At 37.0% G+C, this 18,821-nt stretch overlaps 1 protein-coding gene across 2 annotated transcripts in view; it reads right to left on the reverse strand.

Annotated features, from left to right (window-relative positions):
* The window catches only part of LOC308697914 (protein shisa-9), an 87,551-nt gene that overhangs the window by 7,368 nt on the left and 61,362 nt on the right, over positions 1–18,821 (reverse strand). Inside the window, exon 3 of one of the 2 annotated variants that reach the window (XM_081377602.1) lies at positions 7,803–7,913. The exons of the other annotated variant lie outside the window; for it this stretch is intronic. Coding sequence (XP_081233728.1) covers positions 7,803–7,913 — 111 coding nt within the window. The remainder of the gene's footprint in view (positions 1–7,802; positions 7,914–18,821) is intronic. 2 annotated transcript variants of the gene reach the window in all.

Below are 18,821 nucleotides of genomic sequence, written 5' to 3' on the forward strand. Positions count from 1 at the left end.
GAAACAATTACCGTCCGAATAGGGCTATAGCCGAATCGTTGTCATTTAGGAATAAGATCACGTGGGTGTTTGAGATTGCGGCTCTTTTAACAATTAATTCATCATGCAGCTCTACTTTATACTGATAGCCTACTAAATAATGTTGCAATAAAATGTAAAAATTCAAAAAGGTTTATGGGAGAGTTTGGTTTAAGATATTGAACACATCATTAGCTCAGTATAAATGCAGCTGCAGTTAATGGAAATTCCGCACCATGATAGAAAACGTGTGTGTGTGTGTGTGTGTGTGTGGTCCTCAGGGGCATTCAGGCACTGCAACAGGAGAGAATGTGACATAACGGCCTGATGATGTCAGACGCAGGAAGTGCTCAGAGAGTGAGCATATGCATCAAACTAATGAACAGACGGTAAATGTACCGACAGCCTCTCTGTCCATTTCTTCTCTCTTTTTTTGCTGTCTCTTCCTCTCTTTACCAGGTGTACCATCTCTCTTATATCCCTTTTTCTGCATCTCTCTGTCTCCTTCCAATCGTTATTCTTTAATTAAGATGGTGCTGGGAAGCTTTCTTAGGCACCTGCCACAAGTTGATTCATTCATTACACCCCCTCCCCATGCGCATGTTCCTCCTCCTTTTCTCCCGTCATCCTCTCATCTTTCCCTCCACTTGCCCTGCTGAACTCTCCCCCATCCGCTCTCTTTGCCAGCGCAGTCAGGGCTGATCCACCGCAAGCTTTCCAAATGCAATAATCCAACAGAAGACTCTGTGCCAGGGACTGCATGCGCATGTGTGAGGATGAACTGTATGACTACACCGCGTTTGAAGAGGGGAAAATAAATCCCTCTCCATCTTTAGGTTTTATCATCTCGTATCTCTTTGATGTTCTTGTTTCGCATATTTAGCCCGCAATATGTTTACATTAGTAAGATCCCACAATAGCTTTACTGAAATAAAATCAAATGTGCAAATTATGAGAAAACTGTACAGAAATAGGTCTTACAAATAGGTTTAACTTCATTCTACAATCATTAAATAAATAAAATATAATTTCTTATTGATTCATGACATTTTACATAACATGTATGTGTGTGCATTTATTAAAAGTTTTTTATTATTATTACTATTATTAGTAGTATAATGCGTCATTATTTTAGGACCACTAAAAATATTATAATTTCTAAAATAATAGGTTGTTTTTTATGAAAAAACGCGGGTGGTGGGATATATATATATATATATATATATATATATATATATATAGTGGTCAGCTAGCCTCTGTTTTGTTTGACAATACTTCGAACATCAAGTCTATAAATGTCTTACTCATCCTTGGCTCCTGTCATTATACTGGAATTGGAGAAAATAAATATAATACAAAATATTTTAAGTCACAAACTCTCCTTTTAAATAACAATATTGTGCGCGTGTGTGTGTGTGTGCGTGCGTGCGTGTGTGTGGCATCTGTCATCACCCTTGTTATGCCATTGCTGGTCATGTGTGCCAGCCTGCTGTGCCAAGTGACTTGCATTCTGACACAAACACTGACATCCAGTGAGAGTGTGTGTGTGTCACATATGTAGTTTGAAATGCATTGAATTGTAAATGTGTCGTTATCAGCACAGTCCTAGCAGCAGGTGCTTTAAGAAACCGCTCTCTTAACCTGTGTTGTCTACAGAATGAATATACTATAATTGTTGTGAGCTGAAAATACCATAATTTGACTGTCAGAAGGGCCAAATTAGCTGAGATGTTGAGCAGATCCCAAGGGGATCATATTTATTTGATGTATATAGTATGTCTATGGTTCTCAACTTAGTAGCCCCCCGACTGAGGCTGGTTTCTCCTAAGGTTTTTCTTCTCCATTCTGTCACCTGATGGAGTTTGGGTTCCTTGCCACAGTCCTCATGGCTTGCTTAGTTGGGGATACTTAATATTCAACAATATTATTGATCTGACTGTACTGACCCTGTTGTATGAGAACTGAACTGAGCTGGACAATGACATATTTTTACAGAACTGCTTTATAGATAAAATGTACTAGTTTAATAAGTGATGATCTTTACAACGGAACTGAATCAACACTGAACTGACTTCAGCTGAAAATCATAATTTTCTTTTGATTGTGCTTTGAAACAAGCTGTATTTTATAAAGCACTATATAAAAAAGGCGACTAGTATGTACTTAAGGTACAACTAAGGAACAAAGTAGTCCCCTTAAGGGCAATGTTCCCTCTAAGCTGCGCGCTTCTGATGCCGCGGCCGCGCAGAAAGAATAAAATGCCACGGGAACAGACGCAAAATGTGTGGAGAAATCCATTTAATTGTAGTTTAAGTGAGAAAATATTGCAGTGCTCTGGTCAACCGCTATAGAGTGAAAACTGGTGAATGCAGTTTACAGGTTTCATAGAAAGAGAATGATGTGAGTGCGTGTGATTGTCAGTGAGCCAAATCAGTCGATTAGTATAAATACTGCCATGTGTGTGCAGATAAATAGCTCAATACGAGAGGCAACGAGAAACGCAAAGACGTGAAATAAAATGACATCATCATGTTTTAAAGAAGAGTGGTTTGATTAAGTGCTGGAAATAACGGATGATGGACACAGAACTGTAAAAATTACACACCCAACCGCGTGCAAACTCAAAGTACATAATTACATTAGTTTAAATAGATGTTTTTGTGTGTGTGTGTGGTTTTCAGGGATGGTTAGATTACTATAAAAGAGTTCACATACATGTTTAGGGCTCCTTGTCATTACAAAGTTTGAAACCCCCTGCTAAAGAAAATATTGGAAATTCAGAAGCATTAAACAATCATTTAACTTTGGTTGAATGCTGCCAGTACAAAATTAATTGACTGTACAAAAAGCTTAATTTTTTTCATACTATATTATATTATTGTAAAGAATTGAACTGTCCTGCAGAAGATTTTGTATATTATTTTTTATAGGATTTCTTGACTGTACAGTTAACAGCACTGTAAAAAAAATCCTCAGGTATCCTAAAATGTGCTTCATTTAGTGACTTCTTAATTAAATGCTTGTTTTTCAAAAATATGATTTAATACCAATAAGTTACATCAAGGGTCAAATAAAATAGAAATGTCACATTCAAGTTAAAAGTTACAACTGCATGTTGAAACCATTGTGTTTCTACATATGCTGTGCAGGTCAGGTATAAAGAATATTTTTGCTCAAGTGGCGAAAAATGTCCGCCCAATAGAGAAAAGTTTTGCTCAGCAAGAAAAAAAATTAGAGGGAACATTGCTTAAGGGCTCTGGCACAGTGACAAGCTGAAAAGCAATTTTACTTTCTTTTTTTGCATCCATATATAATCTTGCATAGTGAGCAAATTAAATGCACTTAAAAACTTAATTTCAGAATCACTTTTAAAATTACTCCTTTTGTGTTCCACAGAAGACAAAAAGGTGTGGAAGAACATGAGGGTGAGCAAATGATTAATTTTTGGGTGTACACTTATTTTATTGTTAAACACTTTAAATTATGCATATGTGACCCTGGATCACAAAACCAGTCACATGTTGCACGGTGTATTTGTGGCAATAGTCAACAATACATTGTATGGGTCAAAATTATTGATTTTTCTTTTATGCCAAAAATCATTAGGATTTTACGATTTTCTCAATGTTTAATTTTTTTTTTCACCCTCAGATTCCAGATTTTCAAATAGTCGTATCTCGACCAAATATTATCCTATCCTAACAAACCATACATCAATGGGAAGCTTATTTATTCAGCAGCTTTCAGATGATGTATACATCTCAATTTCAGAAAATTGACCCATTGTGGTCCAGGGTCACATATGTTGTAGCCATAGTTTCAAAGCAGCTTTGTGGGTTGTGAGTGTTTTAAGACTGTGTGTGATCACAGGTTTGCTATATATAACTTTCAAAAGTTTGGGGTCAGTAAGATTCTTTTTTTATTATTATTATTATTAAAGAAATGAATTATTTTATTCAGCAAGGATGCATTAAATTGGTCAACCAGTGATCGTATTCTTCCTACCGCCAGTGACCGTAAAGATATTATATTGTTACAAAAATGTATATTTCAAATAAATATCTAGTTCAGTCATGACATTATAGAGGGCACCTGGTCTTTTAATCCATCTCTTTTGTCCACTTTCAACCATTTATGTCCTAATTTCTATGGACGGGTAAATGAAAAGGCTTTTTCAGATCTTTCAATCTAATGGACAAATTAGCAATTTATATATGAACGCGTCCGAAGACGATGGAAAAACATACAGAACGCAGCAGCTTTTGTTTCTCCTCTGATAGCTACAAGAAATCAGGAATGTGAGAGAACATTGTGCTTGTTAAGTTTTATGTCTTCAAACCAAATTTGGGTCTCCAGCTGACAAAGTTTAAATCCCTTCTGGCTAGTGCACTTCCCATAATGTTTACGCATTAGGTCAGTAGGCGGAGAGAAAGCGGTATTTTGTGGCTGTTCAAACTCATTCGACCACATGAGCGTTTACACTACGAAAGCAATCCAGTCAAATGCGATTTTCAACTACCTCTGAAAGTGGACAAGCTCAAAACATTTTAGACCCCGTTTACACCTGTATTTAGCGTCATACACTTGTGATCCGATCGTAGGCTAATCCTGCAGCACGCTATCAGAGTTCCTCTGAAATCCTCCACCTCCCCCAGCTCCACCTGTATAGATCTGCTACAGGATTTATGCTACATATCTTACATGCTCACAGCACTGAGTCTGTGTATCTATTAGCAGTAGTAAGTCCATACTTCAGCAGCAGCAGTGTAGCAGATCTAGTCCTCCAAGACCAAATACATTAACATTTAAGGTTGCAAAGGGGCGGAAAGTTTCCGGTAAATTTCCATGGGAAGTTTGGAAATATTCATTACCACGGCAACAGCTTGCGCATCCACTCTGAAAGTAACTGTACACATAAGAGACGGATAGATACATTATTTAAGGTTATTTCTATTCATTACAATATTGATATATGAACTTGTAGTCAAGTAAGCCCGTTGCGAGCATGTGCGTCTCTAAACTTTCAGTGTGCTGCACTGCTCTAGTTGACTTCTGCATCTTCCCCCCCGAAAATATCACGTTAATTTTGAAAACATAATTCCTTTTGTGGATCCTCTTGGTCTTTCTTCATGTTTCTTTGACAAATATCAGTGTCTCAGTCTCACGCACGCTGCACGCGAGTTAACCACGCCTACTTATTTACATGTCGCGTATAAACGGAATAAAAAAAAATCTGTTACGGTTGACATTTTCTTCCGTGGTAACGATACCGTCATACCGCCCAGCCCTACTTATGTGGTAAATAAAGTTATGCTAGCTTATTTAGCATCTAACTTATCATCTTGCTATCTACTAGATGAATACATTTGTATGTGATATTTGCAATTTAAACATTTAATAAATATATTTCCCCATAATATCATCAAAACTTACTTCACTTTGTTTAGTCCACAGGCTCAAATGTGTGCCTTCAATAGTCTTGTGCTTTGGGCTTCTGTACATGTGATGGAGGCATGCACAGTGCCAGTAGGGGGTGTGGTCTCAATAGCCATGCAGTAAGCAGTGTGCTATGTGCATGGGATTGAGGAATGGCATGGATATTCAAGTGTATTTGAATGGCATCTGTTTGTTTTAGTCAAGATTATGCTAAAATCTACTTTACTCAACTATATTTAAGTTCCCTATGAAGAGCCAACCCTCAACTTTGAAAATTCCCAGTTTATTCCCGTTTATTCCCATAAATTCCTGTTAATTCCCTTAAATTCCCATTAATTCCCATGGAAAGTTTCCATCTTTGAAAATTCCCAGAATTTTGCAACCCTATTAACATTGCCGTATTCAATAACATGCTAAAACTATTCTGAGAGTGCCGATGATACTCAGCTTTATTTTCCTCTAAAATCAGATACTGATTCAGTGTCCTCTTAGCTTGTTTAGAGGACAGCAGCTTCCTTCAACTAAATCAGAAAAAGACTGAAGTTATGTTGTTTGGCCCTTCACACCTTTTAAATAATTTAAGTCATACCCTGGGCCCCCTTCAAGATAACATTCGTGATAAAGTAAAAAATCGTACCTTACCTTTTTCCATTAGATCATCCCCTACCCATATTTAAATTATCTTACTGTATAAACATATTATTTTTCTCAGGCTTATTCTTGATCCAATTGCGCTTTTAGTTTTAATTGTTTTATTTGCTTGATGATGTATTGTATTAAATTGATTATTTTCTGATGTTTTCTTCTGATATATTTTATTAGTATTTCAATTTTATTGTATTATGATATTTTGTTATCTCTGCTTTGCAGCGCCTTGCTCAGCATTCTTGTTGTTTTAGGGTGCTATATAAGGTCAAACTTAATGTACGTATTTTTTAAATGCATCATGGTTTCAAAAAATATTAAGCAGCACAACTGTTTTAAAAATGTATACTTATAAGAAATGTTTCTTGAGCATCAAATCATATTAGAATGGATCATGGATCATGTGACACTGAAGACTAGAGTAATGATGCTGAAAATTCAGCTTTGACATCACAGGAAAATAACATTTAAAATATATTTAAATAGAAAACCTTTATTTTAAATTGTAATAATATTTCACAATGTTGCTGTTTTTACTGTATTTTTCATCAAATGAATGCAGCCGTGTGAGTATTAGAGACTTAATTCCTTATTATTAGAGTTTGTTTCCTTAGTACTAGAGACTTCTTTCAAAACACATTTTAACGGAGTATATATAGAATTTTATTTGGTACAACCAGGTTATTAAAGTTTATGTGTGTATGCACGCTTGTGTGAAGATCCAAGCTATTAACAAGCTTTATTACATGGCTTGGCTGAATTCCAATGTAGAATGCAGTCTGTTATTTCTTGATAACAGACCGCTGCGGAGTATAACAGACCGTTGCCATGAAAAACAGCGCGTTGCTATGGACGCGGAACGGACTATTTTCTTTGGCGGAAGCAATACAGTCGTTTTTAAATCAATAAACTCCTTTTTTAAATCAATAATTCGTGTCAAATTATTTATTTATTTTGTAGGTAGCCATGTAATAAGCGGGATAATGTATAGAGAGGCGGTCGTTATAGCGAATAACAACCCCTTCAGGCTGATTCAAGACCCCTCCGCTTCGCGTCGGGGTCCTGTTCAGCCTGTCGGGGTTGTTATTCGCTATAACGACCGCCTCTCTATACATTATCCCTTACTTAGTGTCCTTGAGTCTGTTTTTGTGTTGCTCCTGCAGCATGTGATGTATATTTTTCCTTAAAACCATGTATAAAACATAAGTACATTTCAACAGAGTTGCAATCAGCCTCAGCAAATGTGTATTTAAATGTATTTCGGGGGGAATGTGCTAAAAACGAATGTTAGCTCTATGTTTAATATTCACTGTTTTAGTGAATTCGCCTCTTCTTTGATTCATAAGGTCACACTACCTAGTGTGTGTTTGTGTTTGTGTCCATTAGCATATCCGTATGTGTACTGTACACGCTCCCGAGATCATCCACAAGACATTAATAGCGCTGTTATATTAATAACATGTCAGAGGGTTTTTTCCTCTTGATCTGAGAGGTGATATTTGCTTATGTGATTATCATCCTAATATATGCACGGTTGTGTGTTCTCCCTGCAGTCAATGACAGCGAGAATGATTTGCAATGGTAATCAGTGGTTGTGGGTAAAGTGACCTTGATGAACATGCGTGGCGTTTATGGTGTACATTACAAGATGTGACAGCTGTTTGTGTGTATATATTGTGTGTGTGTGTGTGTGTGTGTCTTACCCATAGTCTTGAGAGAGGAGTATTTGTTGAAGCCCAGGTTGTTGTGTGGCTGGGACAGAGTCATTGCGGAACTCAAAGGAGGAAGCGTGACGTTATTCAGGTGGTTATGCTCTGAAGGAAGAGAGAAAGCACAAAGGAGCATGGAGAAGGAGGAAAGGGAGCAAAGAGGAGAGAAGGAGGGGTGTGTTAGTATATGGGAAGTCAGCACATTTATAGCGACAAGTGCATGTGATTAGGATCAACTCTGCCATTAATTTAAGCGAGTAAATGGGAATGAAGGACATGCATGCATAGTCAGAGGAAGATCTTATAGCTCAGCAACGCCAAAGTCATGGGTTTCAGTTCTCAGGGAACATGTGAACTAATGCCATGGATGCACTTTAAGTCACTTTAAATAAAGTGTCTGTAGTATAAATATAAATGTAGGCTGCTCTTGCATAACACAATCTTAATTTGTTTTATGCAAGTATACTGCAAAAAAAAAAACCTTTTTCAGTTCTTTTTGACTTGTTTCACAATTAAAATATCTAATAATCCTTAAACCAAGACCAATTTAATTAAGAAGTGGCAAAGCATAAGATATCAAGAGAAAATACAGTGTCTTTTACCCTATAAAGCCTACTTATCATATTTGATACGCAAATTTCTAAGGCCTAGTTATCAACATGATCAAAGCTTTGCTGAATGAGTTTTAGAATTTATTATAATTTCATAAAGCTATCAGAATGTCTGCCATATAAATATCAGCAACTGCACCAAATTGCATACTTTTGCTCAAAGTAAAAACTCCATATTCTCCTATATAATGCTACATATCTTATGTATAGCATGATAAATGAGCCATAAAAGCCTGATGTATCAAATATGATGGCATGCAAACCTTTTTAGATTTTGTCCAAATTAAATCAACTGTTCCATTTAAAAATATATTTCATATGTCAGACTTTACAGAGTTAGTTAAAGTGTATTTTGGCTTAATGGCATTTATTCCTGTTTTAAGTATAAACAAGTTAAAAATAAGTGAAAAACATCTACCAGTACAATAAAACAAAATGCACATTTAAGTCTATCTTATGCAATGTCAGTTCTCAAATAAATAAACCTTCCTTAAAGGTTCTTCTAGATATTTTAAACTGCACAAAAAAAGCATTTAGTCTTGTGCGTGTATTAAACACTGTCTTTGATGTTTATTTTAAAATTCCTTTAAAGAAATAAAATGGACAATTGTTGAGACATAATACAAGTGTAGAACTGTGAAATAAATATGGACAGCAAAGCTCAGATCAGTTAGTCTTGGAGGAATTTGATGAGAAGTGCTTGAGTTCATATAAAGGACAACAGTGAACATCCACCCACTTTTTTTTTCTTTTTTTTTCTTTTTTTTTTTTTTAGCAGTTTTGGTTCTGGCTGTTTTTCCCCCATTTATCTTCTAGAAAAGTTCCTACGTGACTATGTACTTAAAGTGCCCCTATTATGTTTTTTTCGAATATTCTCTTTCATGCAGTGTGTAATATAGCCGTTTGTGAATGTAAACGTCAAAAGTGCACGATAAAGTTAGTTAACTATTAGTAAGTTATTGTCTCTGAACCGCCTAAATGAGTCCTTTTTCATTCGAATCCCACTGCTGTCCGGTTCTACATCACTAGAAAATACATTTGCGTAATGCCCGCCTATGTTATATGTTGTCCGCCCGCAAACAACTTGACCAGCTCACAAACACGTCATTTTACTGACGACTGCTTCTCAAAACTCGTTGGAGCGCAACACGGGATTCGTTAAATGCTTGCTCTTGAAAGACGGGTCAGTACCCAGTTTATTTGGACCAGCTTGGTCCTCAGAATCACAACCTGTAAGTATGAATAATAATTCTACCGGGAGTTCAAAATAGTTTTGTGTTTTATATTGTGTAAGTTTTCGGCCAACCAGCTAACTCACGTTATTATTAAAGGAACACGCCGACTTTTTGGGACTTTAGCTTATTTACCATATCGCCCAGAGTTAGATAAGTCCATGCATACCTTTTTCATCTCCACACCATAACTCTGTCTGATGCACCCACCGGAGAGATAAATGTTTATTGAGAGTGTAGAGAGACAATTTTGATGAAGTCATTTGCAATGCTTCATGTGAGCGAGCAGTCACTGTTGAGCTCTGTTGATTTCTGCTTCCATAGTAAAATTGATTTCTTTCATCAGATTGTGGGTAGCGTAAATCTGAGTACAGTTTTGAGGCATTGTTTGGATCTCTTCTGAAACTGAAGGAGACGTGAGATTACTGGCATCTTTTTCTTATGAGAAAATGTAAGGTTACATCTAGTAGAAACAATTTAGAGAGAGAGAGATCACATTTTCTCTTTCCTTTGGGCACGTTTTTTTGCATGCGTGCAATTTATGTCCATTTCTGATGCGGATGTTTGTTAGACTGCAAAATGCACGATTATCTGCGGTCTATATGCTGTGCTGAGGTCACTAAAGGTTATTTGGGACACACATCCAGTGTCCTCCCCTTTGGGATGGGGTGTGTGGATACTGACCCGATTCTGTCAGACCACTACGTGCTTGTGTGTGTAGATGCACTTAACCCTTGTGCATCAATTAAAAAAAAGTTACACATAGGTCCATAGTGGACAAAAATGTCTGTGCCAAAAAACTGTCATAGAAATTTGAAGCTTAGGAGCACAGACTTAAGTTTGGTCTCATTTTAAAGAAGACCCTTGGCAGATTATGCTAAAGTAAAAACATTTTAAAAAGTAAAACCTAAAGTTGTATAGGTTTAAGTTTATGAAAATGATTTATTAACATTATTTTATATAAAATTTATATTTTATGAAATATTTATTGAACTCTAAAACAGCTAGAAAATCAAAGCCATGAATCAAAACAAGTTGTGTTCCAAATTTGAGGTTGATATCTCAAAAAATGAGCTTTCAGTTAGATTTTGTTTGGGCGCAGTACCACATTTTCCCTATTGGATGCCAGCAAAATTCCACTGGTCACACAGAGGTTTGATTTGTTATTTGCAGTAGAGTTTTTCTCTCTCAAATAACACACACACGCACACATTCACATGTTTTTTTATTACATGCATACAAACCACACTCTGACATCCATACCAACACACCCACACAATTATCGTTGCATAATTTATCCAATTGGCTCCATAATATGCCGAAACAGAAAACAGGAATAAAGCGAGTATTTGCTTTATAGGCCAAACCTGAAAAAAATTGCACCATCTGGTAGAAAATAGTAAAAATTTAAATTTTGAAGCCTTGCCAACAGAATGAAAGCCTCTTAACAAAGATTGCATCATGTTATATTTAAATGGCCCTGGGATTAAAAATGGCAGTTTTAATGGGTTTCAATGTGGACATTTTTGTCCAAAAGGTGCTGAGAGGAACTATTTTTTTTGTGTACCAAGTGCAAACATTTTTTTTAAAGAAATGGGGGTGAAATAGTAAAATTCCAATAGAAATACACAACTGAGCCAAATGTTATGCAGTTAGCATAAACACAGGCAAAGTTATCAAAAAAACAAAACTGAAAAAGACAAAAATGTCCATAAGGATGCACAAGTTAACATGTGCATATGTGTGCTTTAAGTGTGGCAGGGCGGATCGTTACTCCACATACACTAACGCTCACATACATGCAGTCCAGTTACAATTAAACCAGGTTATATCACAGCAAATGGACTCAGGTCACAGGCGATATGTGCACATGACTCATAGGCATTGTTTATCGACACTGTCTGACACATTTTAAAAAGGGTAATTGTGCGCACGCAATCACATACAGTGTTGTAAAAAGTATGTTAATACTTTGCAGTCCAGATATGCTTTCAAATTACTGTCAAATGTGATTTCTGCATATATTTGTGTGTTTGTTTGTTTGTTTGTTTGTTTGTTTGTTTACTTTCCACATGCAGCTTGCTGAATTCTGATCATTTTGAGAATGACAATTAAATATTGCAGCACTAAAGGCTGGTGATATGTAGAGTACAACACTGACTTCCAACTTGTTTTGGTTCTGGAAGTGCTTTTCCCATTCATTTTCTCCTCAGGGATTACAAACAATTCTTCAATAAGAAGTTCACAGCAAGGGATCAAACCAACAAAGATAAATCATAACATTACAAACTTTGATTTGAAGCTAAAGAGTATATTAAAATCAGGAAAAAATAAGTATTTTGTATTGATTAAACAACAACACCATGAAGCATGAATGATGGAATCAAAAAAAATTATGGTACAATATAAAAATATCAATGTATAAGCAGTATATATTTATAAACAGTATATTTTAAAATGTATTGCTATATATATATATATATATATATATATATATATATATATATATATATATATATATATATATATATATATATATATATATATATATATATATATATATATATATATATATATATATATATATACCCTCACCTAAAGGATTATTAGGAACACCTGTTCAATTTCTCATTAATGCAATTATCTAATCAACCAATCACATGGCAGTTGCTTCAATGCATTTAGGGGTGTGGTCTTGGTCAAGGCAATCTCCTGAACTCCAAACTGAATGTCAGAATGGGAAAGAAAGGTGATTTAAGCAATTTTGAGCGTGGCATGGTTGTTGGTGCCAGACGGGCCGGTCTGAGTATTTCACAATCTGCTCAGTTACTGGGATTTTCACGCACAACCATTTGTAGGGTTTACAAAGAATGGTGTGAAAAGGGAAAAACATCCAGTATGCGGTAGTCCTGTGGGCGAAAATGCCTTGTTGATGCTAGAGGTCAGAGGAGAATGGGCCGACTGATTCAAGCTGATAGAAGAGCAACTTTGACTGAAATAACCACTCGTTACAACCGAGGTATGCAGCAAAGCATTTGTGAAGCCACAACACGCACAACCTTGAGGCGAATGGGCTACAACAGCAGAAGACCCCACCGGGTACCACTCATCTCCACTACAAATAGGAAAAAGAGGCTACAATTTGCACAAGCTCACCAAAATTGGACAGTTGAAGACTGGAAAAATGTTGCCTGGTCTGATGAGTCTCGATTTCTGTTGAGACATTCAGATGGTAGAGTCAGAATTTGGCGTAAACAGAATGAGAACATGGATCCATCATGCCTTGTTACCACTGTGCAGGCTGGTGGTGGTGGTGTAATGGTGTGGGGGATGTTTTCCTGGCACACTTTAGGTCCCTTAGTGCCAATTGGGCATCGTTTAAATGCCACGGCCTACCTGAGCATTGTTTCTGACCATGTCCATCCCTTTATGACCACCATGTACCCATCCTCTGATGGCTACTTCCAGCAGGACAAGGAGTTCACTGTACTAAAATGGCCCCCACAGTCACCAGATCTCAACCCAATAGAGCATCTTTGGGATGTGGTGGAACGGGAGCTTCGTGCCCTGGATGTGCATCCCACAAATCTCCATCAACTGCAAGATGCTATCCTATCAATATGGGCCAACATTTCTAAAGAATGCTTTCAGCACCTTGTTGAATCAATGCCACGTAGAATTAAGGCAGTTCTGAAGGCGAAAGGGGGTCAAACACAGTATTAGTATGGTGTTCCTAATAATCCTTTAGGTGAGTGTGTATATATATATATACGTATGTACGTATGTATGTATATGTATGTGTGTGTGTATAAACACTACCTTGGCTTTGCCATTAAAATAAATTACATTTTAAAATATATTAAAATAGAAAACAGTTATTCTATGGGGCCGTTTACAAGCATTTTCAACTAAAAACAGAAAACGTTTTGTGTTTTGGTCGTTCATTTACACGACAACAGTGTTTTGGGGGCCAGAAATGCAAACTTTTGCAAACGGGTTTCAAAGTGCATGTTTTTGAAAATTATACAGTTATCGTCTCCATGAAAACATCATGAAGTGACATCGCCAACTACTGGCCTGGCATGAATAATACAGCGATTTTAATCATTTTTACGGATCCGATCGTTTTGACAGTGTTGTCGTCTGACTTCAACAGAAGCATATACCATTGATGAATTTTTTTTTTTTTTATCAAATTCTCTATGGACCTGACTAATGCTTTTATTTGTTGTGAATATAGTCACAGCTAAAGAGCTGTTTCTTTATTTTGTATGCAGCTGCAGCATTGTATTGACCAAAAAGCATTCCGCACTGGAGCTATGTGTTTTAAATATGTAAAATACTTTATATATTTTATATACATCATGTTTTATGCAACTAAAAGACACATTTCTTCTTGGCTCTTTAAACAGTTCCAGTCTTTGCAGTAAAATTATCCTGATTTAGACCCATGTTCTGTCAAACTCCAGGCCAACCCAATCTCATTCACAACAGGAGATCTCTGTCTATGCCTCTACTTTATTTCTCTTTCATCTCTCTCTCTCTCTCTCTCTCTCTCTCTCTCTCTCTCTCTCTCTCTCTCTCTCTCTCTCTCTCTCTCTCTTTTATCTGCTATAAAAGGTATACATTTAATAGACATGCATTTCTCTCTGTCTCTTTCTGGATCGTAATATTTGCTGTAACTAGACGCATTCTTGCATCATTCTTCTCTGGACAGACCATGTTATTTAAGGACATATACTGTATAATAAGAGATCTCTAACGCTTCACACCGATCTAGTGTTTTTCTCTAGAGGCTTATTGTAGAGTAGAAGTGTGAGACTCCAAATAATTACAACTGCATCCTTTTTCTGTTTCTTCTGCTTCTTTCTATTTTCTCTGTTTGCTAGGCTATGTTGTGAAAGAGAATGGGTAAAAACAGACTGTGGTATTGTTTGGGAAAATGGATATGTCAACCAAGCAGAGAGATTCTTTAATTAACAGCACAGATTTGCCACTCTTCCGTTCAATGGATTAATTAAGAATGTCAGTTTGTAATTGAGATTGGTCAAAGAGTCCTCCTCCCTTTTGCATGTGAAGTGATGCTCCAGTGCAGGACTGTCCAATCCTGCTCCGAAACATCTGCCTGTGAAGTTCTAATGATCATGAAGACTTTGTCCAGATGTGTATAATAAGGGTTGGAGCTAAACTCTGAAGGTTGGCCTTCATCTCTGCTATAATGGCTAGTTCCAGAATGTTGAAGGTTCAACTTTGTTATTCTGGTCATACACAATTTGCTTATCAAAGTATTGAAATTTGTAACTTAAAAACAGGCAGTTTTCTGTCTGTGTTGGCTCATTTCTAAATGAAACAGCATTGGAAAGATGTGTCTAAATTGACACGTGTGTGAAAAAGAAAAAAGATTGTTTTAAATGCATATATCTGCTAAAACTTCATCTGAAAGCTGTTATTAAACTTTGAACTTCACGCAGCATATATTTTACCTTTCAGTCCATGTACAGTAGCTGTTGATGACGTTTGTTGATAGGCTGGTCTGAAATCAGCTGTGAGGATGAATTTTCTGCCTGAAGAGAGATCTCTTGGTCTGCCTGTGCACAATGCCTGGAAGTCCATGCTGTTCCGAGTTCTTGCACTGGTGGATTGACATTTCGTGCACGCGGCTCTGAGCGATATTTCTGCGTCTGGCTGAAGTTGTAATCTAATAATCTAAACTCCATTACACGCATCAGACTCTGATGAAATCAGACATGCAGTATAGTGTCTCACACTGTATCTGCCCCTCACCCCAACCTCTCGCTCTCTTATTTGTCTTGAAACGTTTGCATATTATTCTTTCATTATCTCCACTAGTTCTTAATTTCTTGCCGATTAATTCATTTCACAGGAATCAAAGTACACAACTCAACCCATCTGATAAAAAAAAAAAAAACCTTTTGGGGGATGGGGGCACTTTTTATGAATGACATCATGTGACATGTTAAAGGTTAAAAATATATTGCTTGCCCCTATTCTCTGCACTCCATTATTTTTTTTCCATTGCTCGTTCCTCATTGTTGATAGAGTGATGGATGGGCAACCTGCGCTCCTCTCAGTCTGGAGTTGCGTAACTTAATGAAGTGCTAAATGGCTATCGAACTGTCGCTCCCTGTCACGGCCCCTTTTCCCAATGGGAGTCTGACGTTTGCGTCATAATTAATAATAACTGCATGACGATAACTGCAGCAATCTGGTACCCTGGTGAAGTGCGGGCACTGACCTAGTGAGGACAAACGGGGGAGAATAACTTGTGTGTTTTAGATTATTAATCCGATTTTGCTGCTCAGGGATTGTTGAAATGGTAAGATTGGTTTTGGGTTTATTTGAGAGCAAGTGATCGATATCAGTCAGGGTTGATTGGTATAAATAAGTTCACGAATTGTTCTTCAATGACTAAGCTCACCTCATTCATTCCACTTCTTTTTCATTGCTACATGAGGGAATCTCATTATGCTTAGGCAATGAATGAGTTCAATAATGGAAGTAAAAATGGAAACAATGATATTCCAATAGAATTCCAGTGGATTTACAATAGATTTATATCGCAATATAGTCACAAAAAGAGCTACATTGGAGCTTGTCAGAGGGTAAAACCTGTTTTATTTTCTTGCGAACATTTGATATTGCTTTTTTGTGATTGATTATTTTGTTTAAGTGTCCAATAACTGATATGCCGTTGTCTGATTTTTAAAAAGTTGAGCTATGATCCAAACAATGTATCAAATAACTGCATTATGCAAATTATTTAAGTTTAACTTCACCTGGATACCATTCACCCTGTGCTTCTGTGCTTCCCTGCAAAGTAGGGAGTAATCGTGGATATGCTGTCACATTAGAACCGCAAAAGAAATCACAGTTAAGCGTGTGGGAGCTAAAACTTGTAGTGTTTTCTCAAAGTAAAGGTCAGGTATCAATGGAGAATCACATTGAAGAGACAGAAAGAAGTATGTTGAACCTTGCAATTAAATCATCTCCATTTTACTGTATATAGAAGGAGGTTTCCAGCTGTTTTTGAGCATCCACAGGAGGTACAGCTTAACTTTTTGAGTCAGACTTCGCAAAACTTTGTAGTTGATTTCTCACTGAAGAACAATGTGTGCGGCAGAAAAAGTGTTTGATATCCATCCATGGATCCGCTCCATTGGAGTTGGAGATTTCTTTACTCTGAGGGCAGGCAGTCCCTCGGGATCAAATTCAATCAAAGACACATGGCTCGCCACAGAAAACGCAGTACTTCTCATTAATAATGCATCATCCCGCTCAGGAAGAAAGAGCAATCAACATGCATATTCATTTAGCTTTTTAAATATTACTGTCCAGCCCTTTAAGGCTTTGAAGAGCATTTTACAGCAAGGATGAGAGAGAAAGCGAGAACAAGACAGGGAAAAAAGAGATAAAGAAAGGGTAAAATAACCTAATATACAAAAGAAATATTGACTGCCACGAGGGAAAGAGAGAGTAAGACAGGGCCACATTACCTTGCTTTATCGCTTTAGAAGTGGAATTGAGTTTGTGTGGTTGTGTGTGTAAGATCATCTTTTTTGTCACACCTCTCCACATACACACTTAGAATTTACTTGAATTGGCTCTGATATAATTTGACGAATAATCAGTAGTGACAGTGATGGCTTGTGGGACTGTACTGGCTCACACACACACATACAAACCTTTTTCTGTCAAACTACATTTGGCCCCAGATCTGAGCCACAACACACAACCTGACACAGTTTACTGCTGTCAACATTCATTTAGTTACCTCACATGCGCGCACACACACACACACACACACACACACACACACACACACACACACACACACACACACACACACACACACACACACACACACACACACACACACACACACACACACACACACACACAGACACAGACATAAGTTTCCATTTGTTAAAGGGTGTATGCAACATGAATTTTAGTGCCTCCCCAACCCATGGCAGACACAATGCAATCACACATAGCCAAAAATGCATAGGCAGGTTACATGGACTTTGAACATTACAAAATTATATTGTTTGTATACAAAGTTTTTTTGTTTGGAAGATTTTTGAACATGACATTTTGGCATAATTAAAGAGTTTAGCAAATGCTGTATTTGCCTGGTGCTTTTTATAAGGTACACTGTAAAAATGATTATTTATAAGGTACACTGTAAAAAAAAAAGTTTTTTCGAATTTGTAAATAAAACAAAGATTATTTCAATAGGTTTCACAATAAAATACTATTTCAGACTACCGGTACTTTTACAATTTCATGTTCAATTCAGTGTGTTACTTGTGTTACGTTTCTTTGTAATTATTTGTGCCTTTACTTTAAATTGATGTATTTTCCTAAATAGTGCTCCTTGTTACTGTTGCTCATACTTTGTTCAAATCCCTTTCCCTAAGTGTTAAACTTTTGTGTGTCACTTGTCCTGCATGGAGACTTGAGGGTGTTTTTTTTTTTTTTTGGGCCGTTAAGCAAACTCCCCCTCCCATCACCGCAGCAGCTGCATAGCAACACCCTAGAAACCACCTAGAACACCCTATAGCAACCGCATAGCAACACCATGGATACCACCCTGGTAACACCCAAGCAAAGCATAGCAATACCCTGCAAACCACGCGGCCACCATAGCATCTGCATAGCAACACCCTGGAAACCTGCCAGAACACTCTAGCACCTTGGTTGTGAGTTTTGCATGGACACCACTTTTCTTCGTAAAATCTAAACATCTAGGTCTGTGTTTAATTTTTCTTGTCTTAGTTAATAGTGAGTTAGTAGTTAATCATGAACAGTTTCTTTGTTAGTGTGGGAGAGTAAGAAGAACATGTGCGTTAAGGCACTCCGACTTAGAGAGCTTGAACAATTTGGAACAAAATCATGCAGGACAGATCGATTGGGACAAGGTTGTATGCAGATGTTTGCATTTATTAGCATACTTCTAGCTGATAATTTCCATATTCTTGAGCATCAGGGCTTCAGTGAGATGCTGTAATTCACATCTGGGGATTTACAACACAGACTGAAGCACGTAAATGACAGCGCAAGAGGCACTGTATGTGTGTGTATCAGTGTGTGGTCTCTTGATCTAAGTTGCTCAAAGAATTGTTTGGATGAATATAGACTACTGTTCA

This window comes from Scardinius erythrophthalmus, assembly GCF_964197995.2.
Source record: "Scardinius erythrophthalmus genome assembly, chromosome: 1".
Lineage (NCBI taxonomy): Eukaryota > Metazoa > Chordata > Actinopteri > Cypriniformes > Leuciscidae > Scardinius > Scardinius erythrophthalmus.